Source organism: Rhinatrema bivittatum, chromosome 1 (genome assembly GCF_901001135.1).
Source record: "Rhinatrema bivittatum chromosome 1, aRhiBiv1.1, whole genome shotgun sequence".
NCBI classification, from domain to species: domain Eukaryota; kingdom Metazoa; phylum Chordata; class Amphibia; order Gymnophiona; family Rhinatrematidae; genus Rhinatrema; species Rhinatrema bivittatum.
Window position 1 is genome coordinate 704,484,942 of NC_042615.1, and position 16,930 is coordinate 704,501,871.

Genomic DNA, 16,930 nt, shown 5'->3' on the forward strand with positions numbered 1-16,930 from the left:
AAGGCACTGTAAATATATAAGGAAATCAAAGGGGAGAAGGGAGATGAGAGAAGAGTCAGCAGAAGCACATTGTAAATGGTGATACCAGGAATGCATTATACACCACTTGGGGGGACATCAGGAGGATGGTTGTTGAGGGAGGGGTAGGCCTGTAAGAAGAGCCAGGTTTTTAGCTTTTTTTTAAATTTGGGAGTAGATGTTTCAGTGCGCAAGTCTGGGGGCATAGAGTTCCACAGGGTGGGGCCGGCCAGGCTATGAGCTTCTTCCGAATTCTTCGACTCATCTGGCGATGGTAGCGAGATGGTTTGGTTAAAATGGAAGTGCAACACCACTTTGGGAAGGAACGAAGGGACCGTGTGAAGCTGGATGGTTCCCGGGGTGAGCCTGAGGAATGGCTCATGGCAGGACAGTGCTTGTAGTTCTGAAATGTGGCGGGCTGAACAAACTGCCAGCAGGAATGCTGTCTTTAATGTTAACAGGCGGAGGGACAGACCTCGGAGGGGTCTGAATGAGGTTCCTGCTAGAAAATCCAGGACCAGGTTGACATTCCAAAGAGGTACCGGCCACTTTAGGGGTGGGTGGATGTGTTTGACTCCTTTCAGGAAGCGTGAAACGTCCGGGTGAGAAGCTATGCTGTTGCCCTCGCTCTTGGGGCCTTAGCATGACAATGCAGCCACCTGTACCTTGATGGAGTTGAGGAACAGACTCTTCTGTAGCCCGTTCTGCAGGAATTCCAGGATCACGGGAACTTTAATTGATCATGGTATGATGTCGTAGTCTTCGCACCAGGCTTTGAATACTCTCCAAATCCTTATATATGTTAAAGATATGGAGAACTTGCGTGCTCGGAGTAGGGTGTCGATTACAGCCCCTGAGTATCCACTATTTCTCAGGCGAGCCCTCTAGATGGCCAGGCCGTAAGAGAGAATTGAGCTGGATCCCCGTGGAGGATAGGTCCTTGTTGAAGCAGGTCTCTGTGTGGAGGCAGTGGCAGGGGGGTCCCTGCCAGTAGTCTTATGACTGCGTACCAGTCCGGGGCCACCAGAAGTACTAGTCCCCTGTGTAGCTGTATCTTGTGAATGAATGCGCCCAATAGGGGCCACGGCGGGAAGGCATATAAAAGAGTCCCCTGTGGCCATGTCTGTACCAGGCAAGTATGCAGATTAGACGCCAAGGATAGTCCAAATTTGAGCTTTTATTTGAATGGAGACAAATATATGTTTGTGCCCGACTCAGGCCGAGTTTCGCTCCACCTGGGGCTGCCTCAAGGGCTGTTTATGAATGAACAATGTGTATACCTGATTATTCTCAAATTGAATGCATCAAAAAATCTGGTACTTGCCAGGTTCTTATGGCCTGGATTGGCCACTGTTGGAAACAGGATGCTGGGCTTGATGGACCCTTGGTCTGACCCAGTATGGCATTTTCTTATGTTAGTCAGATATAGTCTCCTCTCAAATTCCCAGATAAATCTGAGCGGAGACTATATCAGAATACGAAAAAATCTAGACCATCTGACTACCAGATTTTTTGATGCATTCAATTTGAGAATAATCAGGTATACACATTGTTCATTCATAAACAGCCCCTGAGGCAGCCGCAGGTGGGGCAAAACTCGGCCTGAGTCGGGCACAAACATATATTTGTCTCCATTCAAATAAAAGCTCAAATTTGGACTATCCTTGGTGTCTAATCTGCATACTTGCCCTAAATGGCTTTGTTAGATAGCCTACCCTCCTGCTTTATTGGTCCATGTCTGTACCAGGGCATCGATCCCCTGGGACTGAGGTTCCCGCCTGCGGCTGAAGTACCTGGGTACTTGGGCGTTGGACCAGTTTACCAGGAGGTCCATGTCTGGTGTTCCCCACTAGTTCACTATCATTTGGAATGCTGCGGTCGACAGCTTCCATTCTCCTGGGTCTTGTTCCTTGGCTCAGGTGGCTGGCCTGCAGCCACCATCATAGTTGGGTCTGGACTCTGCACAGGAGTGGTAGACGTACGGTGTAGTTCTGAGACAGTGGATTCCATCGTGATAGAAGCGAGCACTGTAGGGGGTCTCATGTGAGCCCGCGCCCATGGCACTATTTCCAGTGTAGATGCCATCAGCCCGCGGACTTGCAGGTAATCCCATGCTGTGGGGCGGGGTTCGCTCAGCAGGTTTTATAACCGGTTCCTCAGTTTTGATCTCCTTGTGGGAGTCAGGCTGACCTTGTCTTCTTTGGTGTCTAATTGGACTCCTAGGTATTCCAGAGACTGTGAGGGCTGCAGACAACTTTTGTTTGTGTTGACCACCCATCCTAGGCTCTCCATTAGAGTTTTGACTCTGTTGGTTGCTTGGTGGGGATTTCGCCCTGATCAGCCAATCGTCCAGGTAAGGGTGTACGAGGATTCCTTCCTTCCTCAGTGTTGCCACCACCACCACTATGATCTTGGTGAACGTCCGGGGTGCTGTGGCTAACCCGAAGGGTAGTGCCTGGAACTAGTAGAGACTGTCCAGGATTTTGAAGCGTAGGAAGCGCTGGTGCTCCTGACGAATTGGGATGTGTAGGTAGGCCTCCGAAAGATCCAGGGATGTGAGACTCTCCCAGTTGTATCGCCTTTATTACTGAGCATAGGGTTTCCATGCGGAAGCGGAGAATCCTCAGGTGGCGGTTGACAGACTTGAGTTCCAGGATGGGCCTGAACGTCCCCTCTTTCTTGGGGACGATAAAATAAATGGAATAATGCCCAGTATTTACTTCTTGTGGAGAACTGGGGTTATGGCCTCAAGTCTGGTCAGTATAGCTTCCACTGCCACCCTCTTGGAGAGGTCGTGGCAGGGGGATTCCACGAACTTGTCCGGAGGGGTTCGTAGGAAATCCAGGTAGTACCCCGCTCGAATAATGGCTAGGACCCACTTGTCCGAAGTTATCTTGACCCATCTGTGGTAGAATAGGGCTAGTCTGCCCCCTATGGCTTCTTCCCTTGGACGAGTCGGCTGAATCTCATTGTGGAGTGCGGCTGGGGCCTGGACTTGAGCTGGTTCCCCTCTTGTTGTGCTTGTTCCGAAAGGACTGGTTCCTGCCCGTAGGGCGGGGCGCTTGATAGTTGCTTCTGTATGGATTGAAGTGCTGTGAACCTCTGCCCCTGGAGGACCGGGGGAAGGGTCGCTGCTTTCTCTTGTTCCTGTCCTCCGGTAGGCGTGGCAATAGGGACTCGCCCCATTTGTTGGAAAAGTTTCTCTAGTTCGCTGCCGAACAGGAGGGATCCCTACTAGGGCATCCTTGTGAGACGCATTTTGGAAGATGTGTCGGCCGACCAGCTTCGGAGCCAGAGTTGTCTCTTGGCAGCCACAGTTGACACTCCTCTGGCCGCTGTGCGCACCTGATCGGAAGCAGCGTCCGTAAGGAATGATACTGCTGGTTCCATGGCTTCCCCAGGGGGTGTTGCTCGTGGTCAGAGAGGCAGGCACGTGTCACTACGGTGCAGCAGGCCGCTATTTGTAGGGACATAGCGGCGACGTCAAAGGACTGTTTAAGGATGGATTCCAGACGCCGGTCATGAGCATCTTTGAGCGCTGCTCCTCCCTCCACTGGGATAGTAGTGCGCTTCGAAACCACACAGACCATGACATCCACTTTTGGACATGTCAGAAGGTCTTTGGCCGCCGGGTCCAGGGGGTACATGGCTGCCATAGCTCGTCCCCCTTTGAATGTGGACTCTGGAGCACTCCATTCCAGGTCGATCAGCTGCTGGATGGCTTGTAACAGAGGGAAATGGCGGGAGGTCTGGCGGAGGCCCTCTAGCAGGGGATTCATCTTAGGCTCCCCCGAAGCACTTGCGCCCAGGATAGCGAGCTTCTTCAGGCTGTGGGTGACCAAGTCAGGGAGCTCGTCCTTGGTGAAGAAGCGCCTCATGGTTCGGTGAGGCTCTGTCCCTGGGGGGAGTTCCCCCTCTTCTAGGGGCTCTGCTTCCTCTTCAGAGTTGTCCGTGTCCTCATAGGTGGGGCTTCTGGGCGGTGGAAACATTTGTCTAGGCCTAGAGGGGCCTGGGGCATAAAGGTCCTCTGGTGGAGGCTGTGGCTGTTTTGCCAGAGGCTCCGTCTGCATGTGGATGAAGGTGTGTAGCCCTTTAAAGAATTCCACCCATGAGATAGACACTGGATCCAAACTAAGGGGCATTATGTCCCTGTGGGTCCCCGTCTGAGGGGCTGTCCCGCTGGGATTTGCTAGGTCCGGGGTACTCACTGAGGAGCTAGAACTTGGCCTTGGATGGGACTGGCCCTGGACTGGATCTCCCAGGGCCTCCTCGCACTGAGTGCACAGGGCATTGGCATCTTCACTTTGTGCTGCTCTGATATGGCATGCTGGGCAGAGGCCTTGAGTCTTGATCTCCATTTCCGGTGGTGCCATGGCTATAGGCGCATAAACCCTTATGTGTTCCGGCGTGTCTAAGATGTGCGTGCGGGTTGTGCGCCCAAGTCACAGGTATGAGCTCAGCCCGGTTGGCGCGTGATGCGCGAATATCTTATGCGCACGGCTCTTGTGCGTGTAGCTTTATGCACACAAGTACTTTATGTGCCTAACTAGCCTTGTGCGCCCGGATCGAGACAGCGGACAGGGCAGCGAATAGGGCCAAGATGGCGACGGCGACCATGTGGGCAATATGGCGACCACCTCGGAGGGTCTCCACGTGGGAAGACCCTTTGAACTAGCCGGGGTCTGGCCCTGGTAGGGCGGATCAACCCGGCGGCACTGGTCCCGGCCGGTGACCTGTGCGACTCCTCGAAACTCGGAGACCGGAGTCTATGCTGAAGATTTCTACCTTATCTTGTCTTCGGCACTTCCTGGTTTCGTTCCAGGCGGTCTCCGGCTGCGGGGGGAGAGGGCAAATACCTTCACCGCCGCGCTCGAGGGTGCACCCGCTGTCTCTCAGCTGCTCCCAAGATCGGGGGCTAGGTTCTCGCTGTGAATCGGCTGCCAGACCGAGGCTTACCTCCGAGGGACCACGGAAATCACCTCGAGAATTCTCAACTGGGGGAGGGACCAGAGGGTATCACCACAGAAGAGCTGGGCTCGTCTTCCGAGAAGTTTTCTTCCGAATTTGGGTTTTCTCCGTTGAATTTGTTCTAACGCTGTGAGAGCGTGCAGATAGTCCCTAACTACTATGGAGATGGAAAATACTGAAAAGCTGCACTTCCTGCAGGGGTATATGTACTAGGGGCTGACATCAGATTGAAATCTGATCCCTCCAACTATCAGGAGTACACCATACCCATTGGTCCTGAGTCCATCTGCTACACTCTAGGAAAAAGGCTGAGAAAAACATTCAAAAGATTGATAAAATGTTGGTGAAAAGTGTGAATACATAAATAAGCTTTCAATCTAATGAAGTAAAGATAGCAAAATCCTGGATATATAAGAAATTTGAATAAATAATGAACTGAATTGGGGAGAGGGGCTGAAAGGATAGTTTACTTCTCTGATGAGCAACAAAAAGGAAATGACTTCTTGGTGGTTTCAATGCCACCTAGTGATTCATAAACTTTGGAAAATTCTAGCACTTGGGAGAAGTACCTTTCTAAACAAATGAGAATCGGATAATGGAAAAAGCCCTTTATTGATTAGCCCGACTCTGGCCGAGTTTCGCTCTTTAGTCGAGAGCTGCCTCAGGGGCAATCAATGTTAGCAGGATCTAATGTGCATCTGCAGGGCCATAGCCACAGTATATGTGCATCCACTGTTTAGTCATGAATCTCTACTTTGAACCATATGGCAATGCTATGTAACGCCAATTGTGAGGATCACTTCATTCAGTGCACAAAAAGGAAATATGTAACTTCAGAGTGTGTCATCAAAGATTCAGCCGCAATTGATCCTCACAATTGGCGCTACATGGCATTGCCATATAGTTCAAAGTAGAGATTCATGACTAAACAGTGGATGCACATATACTGTGGCTACAGCCCTGCAGGCGCACATTGTCCTGCTAACATTGATTGCCCCTGAGGCAGCTCTCGAATAAAGAGCGAAACTCGGCCAGAGTTGGGCTAATCAATAAAGGGCTTTTTCCATTATCCGATTCTCAATATCTTTACTGCTATACAGCCAACTGGACTGGCTTCCGAATTGTTTCCTAGGTCCTTTCTAAACAAATGCAACATGTGACCTACTGGCATGATTATTAAAATACAATCTTTGCAGACAGTACAATTCAGTTACCTTGCTCTTAAATAATTAAAATAAACAGATAACAATATAGCTCACATTTCATTTAGGGAAAATGATGCACTACAAAAATAAGAGTTGCCCTCAGATTTCATTAAGTATGACATTATTTAAATAAAACATATCAGGCACCTCAAATTCTTCACAGATATGAAATTAAATGCCACAAACTAAATAGTGTATGCTTGGACAGCAATCTATGGGGGTCATTTATCAAAGTGCTATATGGCGTTTTCGCATACATTAAGGCGTTTTCATATGCAAAAAACGCCTTTAACACATGCGAAAACGCCATTAACGTGTGTGAAAGCACCATAACACATGGTGCGATGCAAATGAGAAAAAGGGGAGGATATTGGGGCGGGATTTGTGGCCAAGTCGGCTGGGTTCACAGTTTTGCGAAGCAGTATTGCACGGCTTTAACGCAAATTTTAAGTACACCTTTTTCATTTGCTTTATCGCACCTTGCGATGTTTTCGCAAGTGTCGTTTTTAGTAGTTTTAAGCTCCTGGAGAGCCAACCTAGCTATCAGGGCCCTCCTACAACCACTGGGAGGTTGAGAGAACATTGCACAAATCTCATCTTTGGTTGAGTTTCCTCACTCTCAAGGTCATCAAAATCTTCACAAGAGAGCACTGTTCTGTTCGTACAACATAAGAACATAAGAAAATGCCATACTGGGTCAGACCAAGGGTCCATCAAGCCCAGCATCCTGTTTCCAACAGTGGCCAATCCAGGCCATAAGAACCTGGCAAGTACCCAAAAACTAAGTCTATTCCATGTTACCATTGCTAATGGCAGTGGCTATTCTCTAAGTGAACTTAATAGCAAAGTGGCCCCTAACCCCTACACTAATACCTAAACATCACCTCGAGTTACTAGGTGGGCCTCCCATAGAGATATAAATACCTATCTGGTGTGAGGGCATTATGACTAGTCTCTCTCTCTCCCCCCCCCCCCTCCCTCCCCAGTGCTTGTAGGAGGGCCCTGATAGCTAGGCTGGCTCTCCAGGAGCTTAAAACTACTAAACATGTTCCCCCAGTGGTTGTATGTAGGAAATACAATTCTGGCACTTATCGCAAAGTGTGAAAAAGTTATCGTAATTTGCACTAAGATAGCGCTTCGCATAGGTATTCGTGCAAATTGCAATAAACTGCCTATTATCATAAAACACACCCCTTTTCCTATCACATGCGATATTTTGTGCATCTTGATAAATCCAGGCCTATGTCTCCCTCCCTGAATTTTCACTTCCGCCCCTCTCTCTGTATTGTCCAATCCACTGCCTACTAGCACATATGGAAATTAAGCTCTGCCCTTTCTCTGGCTGTATTCTCCAGCTCTGCCCTCCCCCTCTCTGAATTAGAATTATCAAATCCCCTCTCTACTACCATACAGTACACCCAAACTCAGAACACACACTGTACTATCACACATCTCAGTTACGCACATCCTACACTTCACAGGATGTCCCTATCTTTGGAGAGGTTTTTATTATCCATAAGAAAATCAATGAAGAAATTATAGGGATGGAAGCAGTCAAGAGCTTCCAGAGTGTTCGATTCAGTATTGTGTTAAGGCGAGAAAAATATGGTGTTACCTCCCTATTCTACTTCAAAATATTGATGAATGAAAAATTGTAATTACTTTTTTGATGGCTTATTTTGACATCAGTCTATAAATACTTTACCTTCTAGGAGAAGGTGACCTGGAAGACTTTCTTCTTATAGCTTTGGATGTTTTTGGAGACCTTGATGGACTTTTACTCTTTCTCCTGTGCCTCTCTCTGTAAATCAAAAATGTTCAAAATCAGTTAAACACAACAGAGCTAAAAGATTATGAAATGCATATTTACACAGAATGAAAAGTCTAAATTCAACAAATTGCTTAGTTTTGAGGTTCAGTATGATTTTATTTTGAATAAATAGGGGATAAAGTGACCATGAATTAGAAATATGCAAAGAAAATCTGAAATGGAAACCCCAAGAAAGCAGAAGTTTTCTCCTGTACTGTGCAAAGTACAAAGTTGTAAAAGATGCACAATTCCCACAGCTGATAGAAAATCAAAACGTCCCACAAAAGAATGAACATGAAAAATGTTGTATAACCCTGAGGAAAAACAAGAAAAACAGCAGCTAGAGTAGCAGAATATTTTGGATCCTGCACCAGACCAGAAATTTAAAGTGACAGACAAAACTGATTAGTACCAGAACCTGGAAATTGTCCTTATTATTGATTTCTCTGAGCTCTGTAATTTCATTTTACTGTTATTTTTTTCTTCTCTCACATAGGCCGATACAGTAAGGAGCGGTAGGAAGAGCTGCGTTAGTGCCGGGCGCACCCGCGGTTGCTGCACGCACAGTCCAGCTCACCTACTGCTCGATACTGTATGTAAATAGCTTGCAAATGCAAGCTGCGTCTAAGAAGCGTCTGTGAAGCATTAGGCCCGCGCAACCCATTTTACTGTATAGAGCGCTATACAGTATCCTGGGTGCGCTGGCCTAACGCTTCACGGACATGCTGGTATCTGTCATTTCAAATGTCATTTGAAATGACAGGTACCAGGAAGTGGACAGTTCTCAGACACTCGGGATTGCCAGTCCTCTCTCCCCTCCTCCCAAAGCAAGCAACGAAAGCGGGAAAAAAGTGAAAAAGCGAAAAAAAAAGTAGCAAGAGAGAGAGGGGACGGGCAAGCCTAAGCTCGGGATTGCCAGTCCTCTCTCCCCTCCTCCCGGAGCAAGGTGCGAAAAGCAGTCTTGCTTCGGGAGGAGGGGAGAGAGGACTGGCAGTGTAAAGCAACAAAGCGACTTACTTTTTTTGCAGCCCCCCTCCGGAGACGGACATCAGCAAAGACGACCGCAGCTCCCCTGCCTCCAGCTGCCCGCGAAGATGGACGCATCGCACGGGCGAAAGCGGCCCTTGTGCATGCAATTGGGCCGCTCAAGACGTGACATCACATGCCGTGACGCCAAACGTCGTGACGTCACGCCTTGAGTGGCCCAATTGCACGCACAGGGGCCGCTTTCGCTCGTGCAGGTGTCCATCATCGCGGGCAGCTGGAGGCAGGGGAGCCGCGGTCGTCTTTGCAGATGTCCGTCTCCGGAGGGGGGCTGCAAAAAAAGTAAGTCGCTTCATTGCTTTACACTGCCAGTCCTCTCTCCCCTCCTCCTGAAGCAAGGCTGTTTTTCGCGCCTTGCTCCGGGAGGAAGGGAGAGAGGACTGGCAATCCCGAGCGTAGGCTTGCCCGTCCCCTCTCTCTCTTGCTACTTTTTTTTTTGCTTTTTTTATTTTTTCCGCTTTCGTTGCTTCGGGAGGAGGGGAGAGGACTGGGGCTGCCCCGGAGACCAGCACCCATGGACGCGGCCAGGGCAGGTGAGCGGGGGCTGGGGGGAAAGTTTGCCGCCTACCCTTACCCCTGCCTCTAACGCAGGGGTAAGGGTAGGCGGTAAGTTAGCAGGTTAAACGCACTGCAAAACGGCAGGGTAAAAAAGCGATAGTCGGGGCGCGTGTTACTGTATGGGAGGGAATAGCTAATTTGATCGTTTACATGTAATATACATGCCGCGGGCAGAAGGGGTTACCCGGTGTTTTAAGGACGCGGTAAGAGTAGATTAAAGGGGATAGTGTATCGCGGGTTGGACTAACGCGGCCGAAAAGTGGGTAGAAAGCAGGTTAGGAGCAGGGTAACCGCAGCCGCACTTTACTGTATTGACCTGTTTATTAACCACATTATTTTTTTTTTTTTTATTGATTATGTATTTCTAGATTGCCTTTCCAATTTTAGTTTAAGGTGGTTTATAACATTTTTCATGTATAAGTACTGCACACCCAAAAGCTTACAATCTTAGTAGCTACCTGAGGCAATGGGAGATAAAGTGACTTGCCCAAGGTCACAAAGAATATCAGTGGGAGAAGCACTATCTGAACTCTGATTTCCCTGGTTAACTGCTCATTGCCTGAACCATTAGGCTATTCCTTCTTACTATGAAAACACATGCAGAAATTATCATACTAATAAAGTTTCCTAAATCTAAGCTGCCACCTTGGATAAGCAGTTTCTGTGAATTTACACAAAAAAATTAACTTCTTTAAAATACTTGTCAGCACTAAGCTAAAATTTACTGAACAAAATTAAAGATCTATAGCTCAGACCAAAACATGCAGTGTCTGCCTCCTTGAGAAATATAGGAGCAATAAATAGAGAATATAAAAAAAAAAAAAAAAATGAGTACAAATGTAATTTTCCAAATCCAACTCATTACAGTAAAAGGGCAATTAATTTTGAAAGGTGAGGGAAAGGAGTTAAGTTATAATAAAATGCATGTATTATATTTAAGATGTGGTTTTCTAATTCCATATTTAAAGTGTTCATGGTTATTCATTAAATAGACAGTGCTTATCATCTAAACAAGTATTCATGTAAACACAAAATGTGGCTTATAACAGTTTTAACTAGCCTTCAAAATATCAACTGGTCTTATCCTTTGTTTTTTTTCTCTCATTGCAAAGGTATTTTTTCTTCTTATAAAACTGTATGCATCCTTTATTATGACCCCGGCCAAATTTTAAATATCTTCTGCCCTTCCATCTGCTTAAATATTCTTCTTCAATTAGATGGTGGTAGGTGGCTCACCAGTTTAAATTGCTGGATTTTAAGGCTACATCCTCTCTGGTGGCATGAGTCTGAATCTTCCTACAGCAAAGTTGTTTCTTCTTTAGAGGGAGGTTGAATCAGAAAATAATTCTCAAGCTACTTTACAATTAGTTAAACATAGACACTAACTAGCAAGCGCTAAAATAGCTTGGTTGGGAGATTGAAGCTTTAAACATCCTTGTTCAACCTCAAGTCTCAGCAACAATTTTCCTCCCAGTGAAGACAAATCATTAAATAGAATTCAAAAAAGCACAGGATACACACAGATACCAGCTAGTTAAACAAGGATCTATGATACTGCACCAGGAATGAAACTAGATAGTTTTTTTTTTTTAAACTGTTTATTGAGTTGCAAATACCATCACAAAAAGACTAGGAAAATCAAAATAAACATTATTCCCACTTGGAAAACCAACTCAATCAGTGAATTTCCTATACAAATAGTAGAGTCTTCCCCCAAACATAACCCATACCACACACACACACACACACACACACAGACAAATCAACCAACCAGACACAGACACTTACTACAATAGCATGAAGCGGAAAAACACATCTGTATGGCCTAGAAAAATAGACTCTACAAATGATGTGTCCAAAATGCTTGCACGCCAAGAACCATAACTGAAAATAACCTTTGTTTGCTGCCAATTGACGTGGCATGAGTACAGTTCATTGCTTTAAAAGTTCCATTCCAGCTATCTGCAGCATCAATTCTTTCCACTGCAAATAGTTTGGCTGATCGCAGAATTTTCTGTTGATAAGCAGGCTGAATTAGCCATGCTGTTTGGGTGACCTCAACAACGCTCTTGCGGACGTTGTTACAGGAAGCAAAGCTTTGAATGGTGTTGTGCCTATGTGGCTCTTCCCGCGCGGAGCAAGCCATCAGTTTCCTCAGTGCTATTTTCTCCATGCTTGGATAAGGACGTGTTTTTTTCATCTCCTCTCAATCTCCTCGTGTGGGCCATTTTTCTTCTTGTTTTCTCATCATCTTAATTTCTTTGCATCAGCGATCCCCAAAAGCACTTTTCAGTGCTCAGTCATGTCTAAAAAACCGGATTTCAAGTACTGTCAGTGCGGACACATTATGTCCGACACTGATCACCACAACTACTCTTACCTTTGCCTGGGCCCAGATCACAACCAGGTGGCATGCAAAGATTGTGGTTGAATGTCCCTGAGGCCCAGAAGACAATGGGCTGAAAAAATTGCCTGGCTCCATGAAAAAGAAAAGTCATTCAGGCTCCTACAAGCCTTCACCATGACACAACGCAATCTTCATCAGGGACGGATAGCAAGTCCCATGATGTCCCTCGACATTCTGCTTCACTGGAGCTGCAGGCCAAACCAAAACCCAAGCAAAAAATAGGTATAAAGGTAGCTTCGGCACCTTCAAAACCTAAGTCGAGACCAGAACATCGCGCCCCCCCCCCTTAAAAGTTGAGTCGAAAGTGCTGTCTGACTCTTGCAAGCATCGGCCTGAACAAACTGCACTGCCCGGTCGTCGCCGAGATGCATTCATGCAGGCGAACGACTCGTCTATGGAGAAGCATCTCCCCATTTTCCTCCACACTGAATGAACTCCTGGCCTACCTGCTTCATCTCTCAGAATCTGGTTTAGCCCTTTCTTCCATCAGAGTTCATCCCAGTGCTATAGCCGCCTACCACGACAGATCGAAACTCCTCCGTGGCGTCCCATCCCTTGGTATCTCAATTCATGAAAGGCCTTCTCAACCTTTGTCCTCCAGTTCAGACACCATCAGTGCCTTGGGATCTGAACATAGTCCTCTCTAAGCTCATGAAGCCACTTCACTCCACTCCTTGAAGTATCTCACTTGGAAGGTAGCTTTCCTAATAGCAATCACATCAGCTCATTAAGTGAACTTCAAGCCCTAGTACACTTCTCGCCCTATCTACAATTTTACATTGACAAAGTGGTACTCAGGACACATCCCAAATTCCTCCCAAAAGTGGTCTCAGCTTTTTACATCAATCAAGCTATTTCTCTGCCTACCTTTCTTCCCAAGCCATATGGCAACAAGAGGGAAGTGCTGCTTCACACTTTGGACTTTAAGAGAGCTCTAGCTTATTACAAACAAAGAACTCAACCTTACCGCTGCTCTTCACAGCTCCTTGTGTCTTTTAATCTGAATGCACTGGGTGCAGCAGTCTCCAAGAGAACAATCTCCAATTGGATTACAGACTGCATTCGTTTCTGCCCATGAATCTACCCATGCTCCGCTACAGGGCTCAGCCAAAGCACACCAAGTGTGGGCTGCGGCATCCTTCATCGCTCATCTCCGAGGCGTACCAATAGAAGACATTTGCTGGGTGGCTACCTGGTCATCAATCCATACTTTTTCCTCTTACTACCGCCTAGACCGGCTGGCAGCAGACTGGGATACACAGTGTTGCTGCACGGAGTGGAGGGGAAAAGCCACGCAGGCGCAACACCATTCGAAGCTTTGCTTCCTGTAACATTATCCACGAGAGAGCTGTTGATGACGTCACCCAAACAGCATGGCCAAGTCAGAGTCCCACAATTTCATTTGAGCACCCAGCACTCTAATGATGTACACTCCCGCATATTAGCTGACACCAGCATCTGGATATATTGATTTAAAGGCCATGAAAAGTTCTCTATCACCCAGCTCTCCCCCAGGTTGGCGCTCCATGCGCTCATCAGCTTGGGTATATGGTTGCCAACCAAACCATTTTTCAACATACCCATCCAGAGACTTTGTTGAACTTGGGGATTATGTAAAAAAAAAACTGTCCTCTCGCCCGTAACAGTAGACAATGCCAGCCCCTCCTTTCTCATGGCCAAACTGTAAAGTCTTGCTTGTAAATAAGAAAAAAAAAAAGTGTCCCACACGGAGCAACCAAGTATCTTGGAGCTGTTGAAATTTAATCAGGACACCAGTATCTGAGTCAACCAACTGGCCCATACAGTATAACCCCCTATCATCCCAATCCCTGAAAATTGCAGAGGAAAGCCCCAATGGAAAATCCAGACTGCCCCTGAAAATTAAACAGTAAACTGCCAATACTGTGCTTCATAGCTTTCCGCCACCAATGCCAGGTTTTCCAGAGAGCAGCCATCCAAAGGCTGGAGCAGCTTAACCCCCTTAGCCTATTATTAGGCAAGTGCAATAAGTTAGTAAGTTAGTAAATCAGTAGAGATAAGTTTTCACTAAATTGATTCAGGGTTCAGTGTCCACTGCTGACCACTCCTGAATATACCTAAATAAGCAAGCAACATTATATAAGCAGAGATCAGAAAATGCAAGCCCCCCTTTAGAATTATCAAAACAATGTCCTGTAGCTTAGTTGTGGTTTTCTGCCTTCCCAGATATACGATATGAGTAAAGAATGAAATTTAGTGACATCTGATAACTTATCCAAAGTGATAACATTTGAAGACAGTAAAGAACTTTTGGCAAAACCACCATTTTAACCAAAGCACACCATCCCAATAAGAACAAGGGAAACTCTCTCCAGTTTTGTAACAGTTTTTGGGCATGCTCCAAGGCAGCCATAAAATTACATCTGTATATTTCACACATAGGGGTGGGTGAGCATGATGCCCAGATAGCAAAGTGAAGAGTCTTCCCATATCAATGGAAAAAGCCTTCCCAGTCTACTTTACAGCAGAGTGTAAAGGAAAAGCAAAGATTAGATGGGCTTGTCTCTATTTTTATGTTAAGATGCATTAAAATGCTGGCTGATAGCCAAATAACTGATTTACTTAGAGAAACAGTATTAACATTTAAGTAGGAGCAGCAGTCAAAACTTCACACACATTTCTCCTTAGAAAGAGAATAAAATGGGGATTCTGCATGATAAGTTATTCAAGTTGCTACTAACCAATTACAGGAGGAAAACATGACGTATAGTGAAATAAAATGACTTGTCCAAGGTCACACAAAGTCAGTAACAAAGTCCTAGAACATTCAGACTTGGAATACTACTCTTGCCCCCTTAATCATAACAATTCTTTTCTGTGTAAGCACAAGCCAAGCATTTCTATATTAAGCGCCTGATGCAAACTTTGTCTGATGACATACATTGTACACTGAGAAGAGATAAACACCAGAAGAGATCAAATTGACCACATGCATTTATTCTAGTGTGCATCTCTTTCCTCTGTAGGCAATACAAAGGCCCATGGGCAAGTCAGTCTTCTTTTTGTACATGTTTCCCCACTCATGTTGACTCCGTAATCATAGGTATTCTGTCATGCCAGCTTGATATATTAGTGAACAGGTTTACAATATTTGCCTGAAACATGCCCAAAAAATTAATTAGGCAAAGAAACAGAAAAGAATCTAGTAAGATTCTTCAGAGGACCAACTGCTTAAAAGCTCTTTTGCAACTAATAAAGGAACTATAAACTTATGCTCTTATCAATGCCACCAATATGGCTAAGAATGCCCCTTTACAAGCTTGTGACATTGCTGTATATTTTAAACTGAAAAAAATAAAATAAAATTGAGCAATTAAGGCCTGCCTCTGTACCAAAAACTAAGATGGGTAAAAATATTAGTATGAGAACAATTGTAAACCCAATATTATTTGACTGACTTTCTAAGTGATAAACACATTAAATCTATGGTGGGGCACTCCAGACTTTCTAGGTTCCCATTAAATCCTTATATGGCGTGGCTAATCAAAGACAGCAACAGGGTTAACTCTTGTGCTAAAACTGAAGGAACTCAAAAATGAAATTTCAGACCTATTAGTAAAAATTTGTAACCTATCATTAAAATCATTGATTGTACCTAAAGACTGGAGGGTGGCTAATGTAACCCCAATATTTAAAAAGGGCTCTGACACATCGGGAGAGCTTTTCAAGATGGCGTCCTGAGCAGACACGCTGGAGAGAACCTCCTGACATTTCCTGTTTTATTGGATTTCAAACATGCCACATACTAAAAAGAAAAGCACAGGTACGGGGTGTATTGAGTACCTCTACACCCCTGGAAACATCTCAGCCCCATATAGGAAGTTTCTTCCCGGCGGTACCATCACTAACACCGGGTGACTTGGTCGCTGAGGGGCAGGCCATGGAGCAAGAGCCGTCCTCTCTGACTAAAATATCTTTAAGCCCTGGATCACCGATGAGATCAGCACCTCCAGGCCGGGATGATATACAGAGGCAGTTGGAAGCCGCCACCCTGCTGGAGGAAACACAGGATGGGGTAGGAGCGGCTTGGCAGAGTACAACAACTGAAGGACTTACCAGCATGGAGCAGCAGACGAAGGTACAGTCCTGGGGGGGGGGGGGGGGGGGGGGGGGGGGAATGGAGGAGAGGGACTGGACTTTGCCGCAAGGCTTGACTTGGCTGGCCTGGATAATGGCGCTAGGGCAGCATTGGGTGGAGGAGTTGGAAATGGGGATCAGGAATCTCCTAAGTTAAAATTTATAATACAACCTACAGCGGAAATATCTCTTTCCACAATATGGGGAGCGCTTCAATCCCTCGAATCCCTGGGACTTACTAGCAGTTAAAAATCATCAAAATGCCTACGAAATAGCTCAACAGAATCAAAAAATGGAAAGAATGGAAGTCCGGATAACTGACATGGAAAAAGTACAGACTACGATTATTCTGAGTGAAAATGAGGTGAACAAAAGATTGGAAAAAATTGAAAATATGAGAGCACATAATTTTCCTGTATTGAGGAATATTGCCCCATTAGAACTGTTTAAGTTGTATGTTTCACAGTGCTGAAGATACTGAAAGAAATAAAGCCTGTGATAACTAAGGCATATTACCTTTATATGAATGAAGCAAATCGAGAAAATGTTGAAGAACAGACATTGCCTGATTTGTCAACTTTACTTGAATCCTCTCAAGAGATGGTTATAGCGCAACGGAGACCATTATTAGTCACCTTTGCATTTCTAACGAACAAAAATAACATCTTTAAACAATACTTTAGAAATAACCAAGCTTTATTTTTTGGGCATAAAATATGGTGCTATCCAGATTTGGTAAAACAAACTCAGCTGAGAAGGAAATTATTTCTAAATATGAGGGGGGAAGTGCTACAGATGGGAGCA

The 16,930-nt window shown here is 45.7% G+C and overlaps 1 protein-coding gene across 2 annotated transcripts in view; it reads right to left on the bottom strand.

Annotated features, from left to right (window-relative positions):
• The window catches only part of SREK1 (splicing regulatory glutamic acid and lysine rich protein 1), a 323,133-nt gene that overhangs the window by 49,124 nt on the left and 257,079 nt on the right, over positions 1–16,930 (bottom strand). For both annotated transcript variants that reach the window (XM_029575998.1, XM_029575991.1), the window contains exon 10: positions 7,897–7,992. In XM_029575998.1, the coding sequence (XP_029431858.1) occupies positions 7,897–7,992 (96 nt within the window). The remainder of the gene's footprint in view (positions 1–7,896; positions 7,993–16,930) is intronic.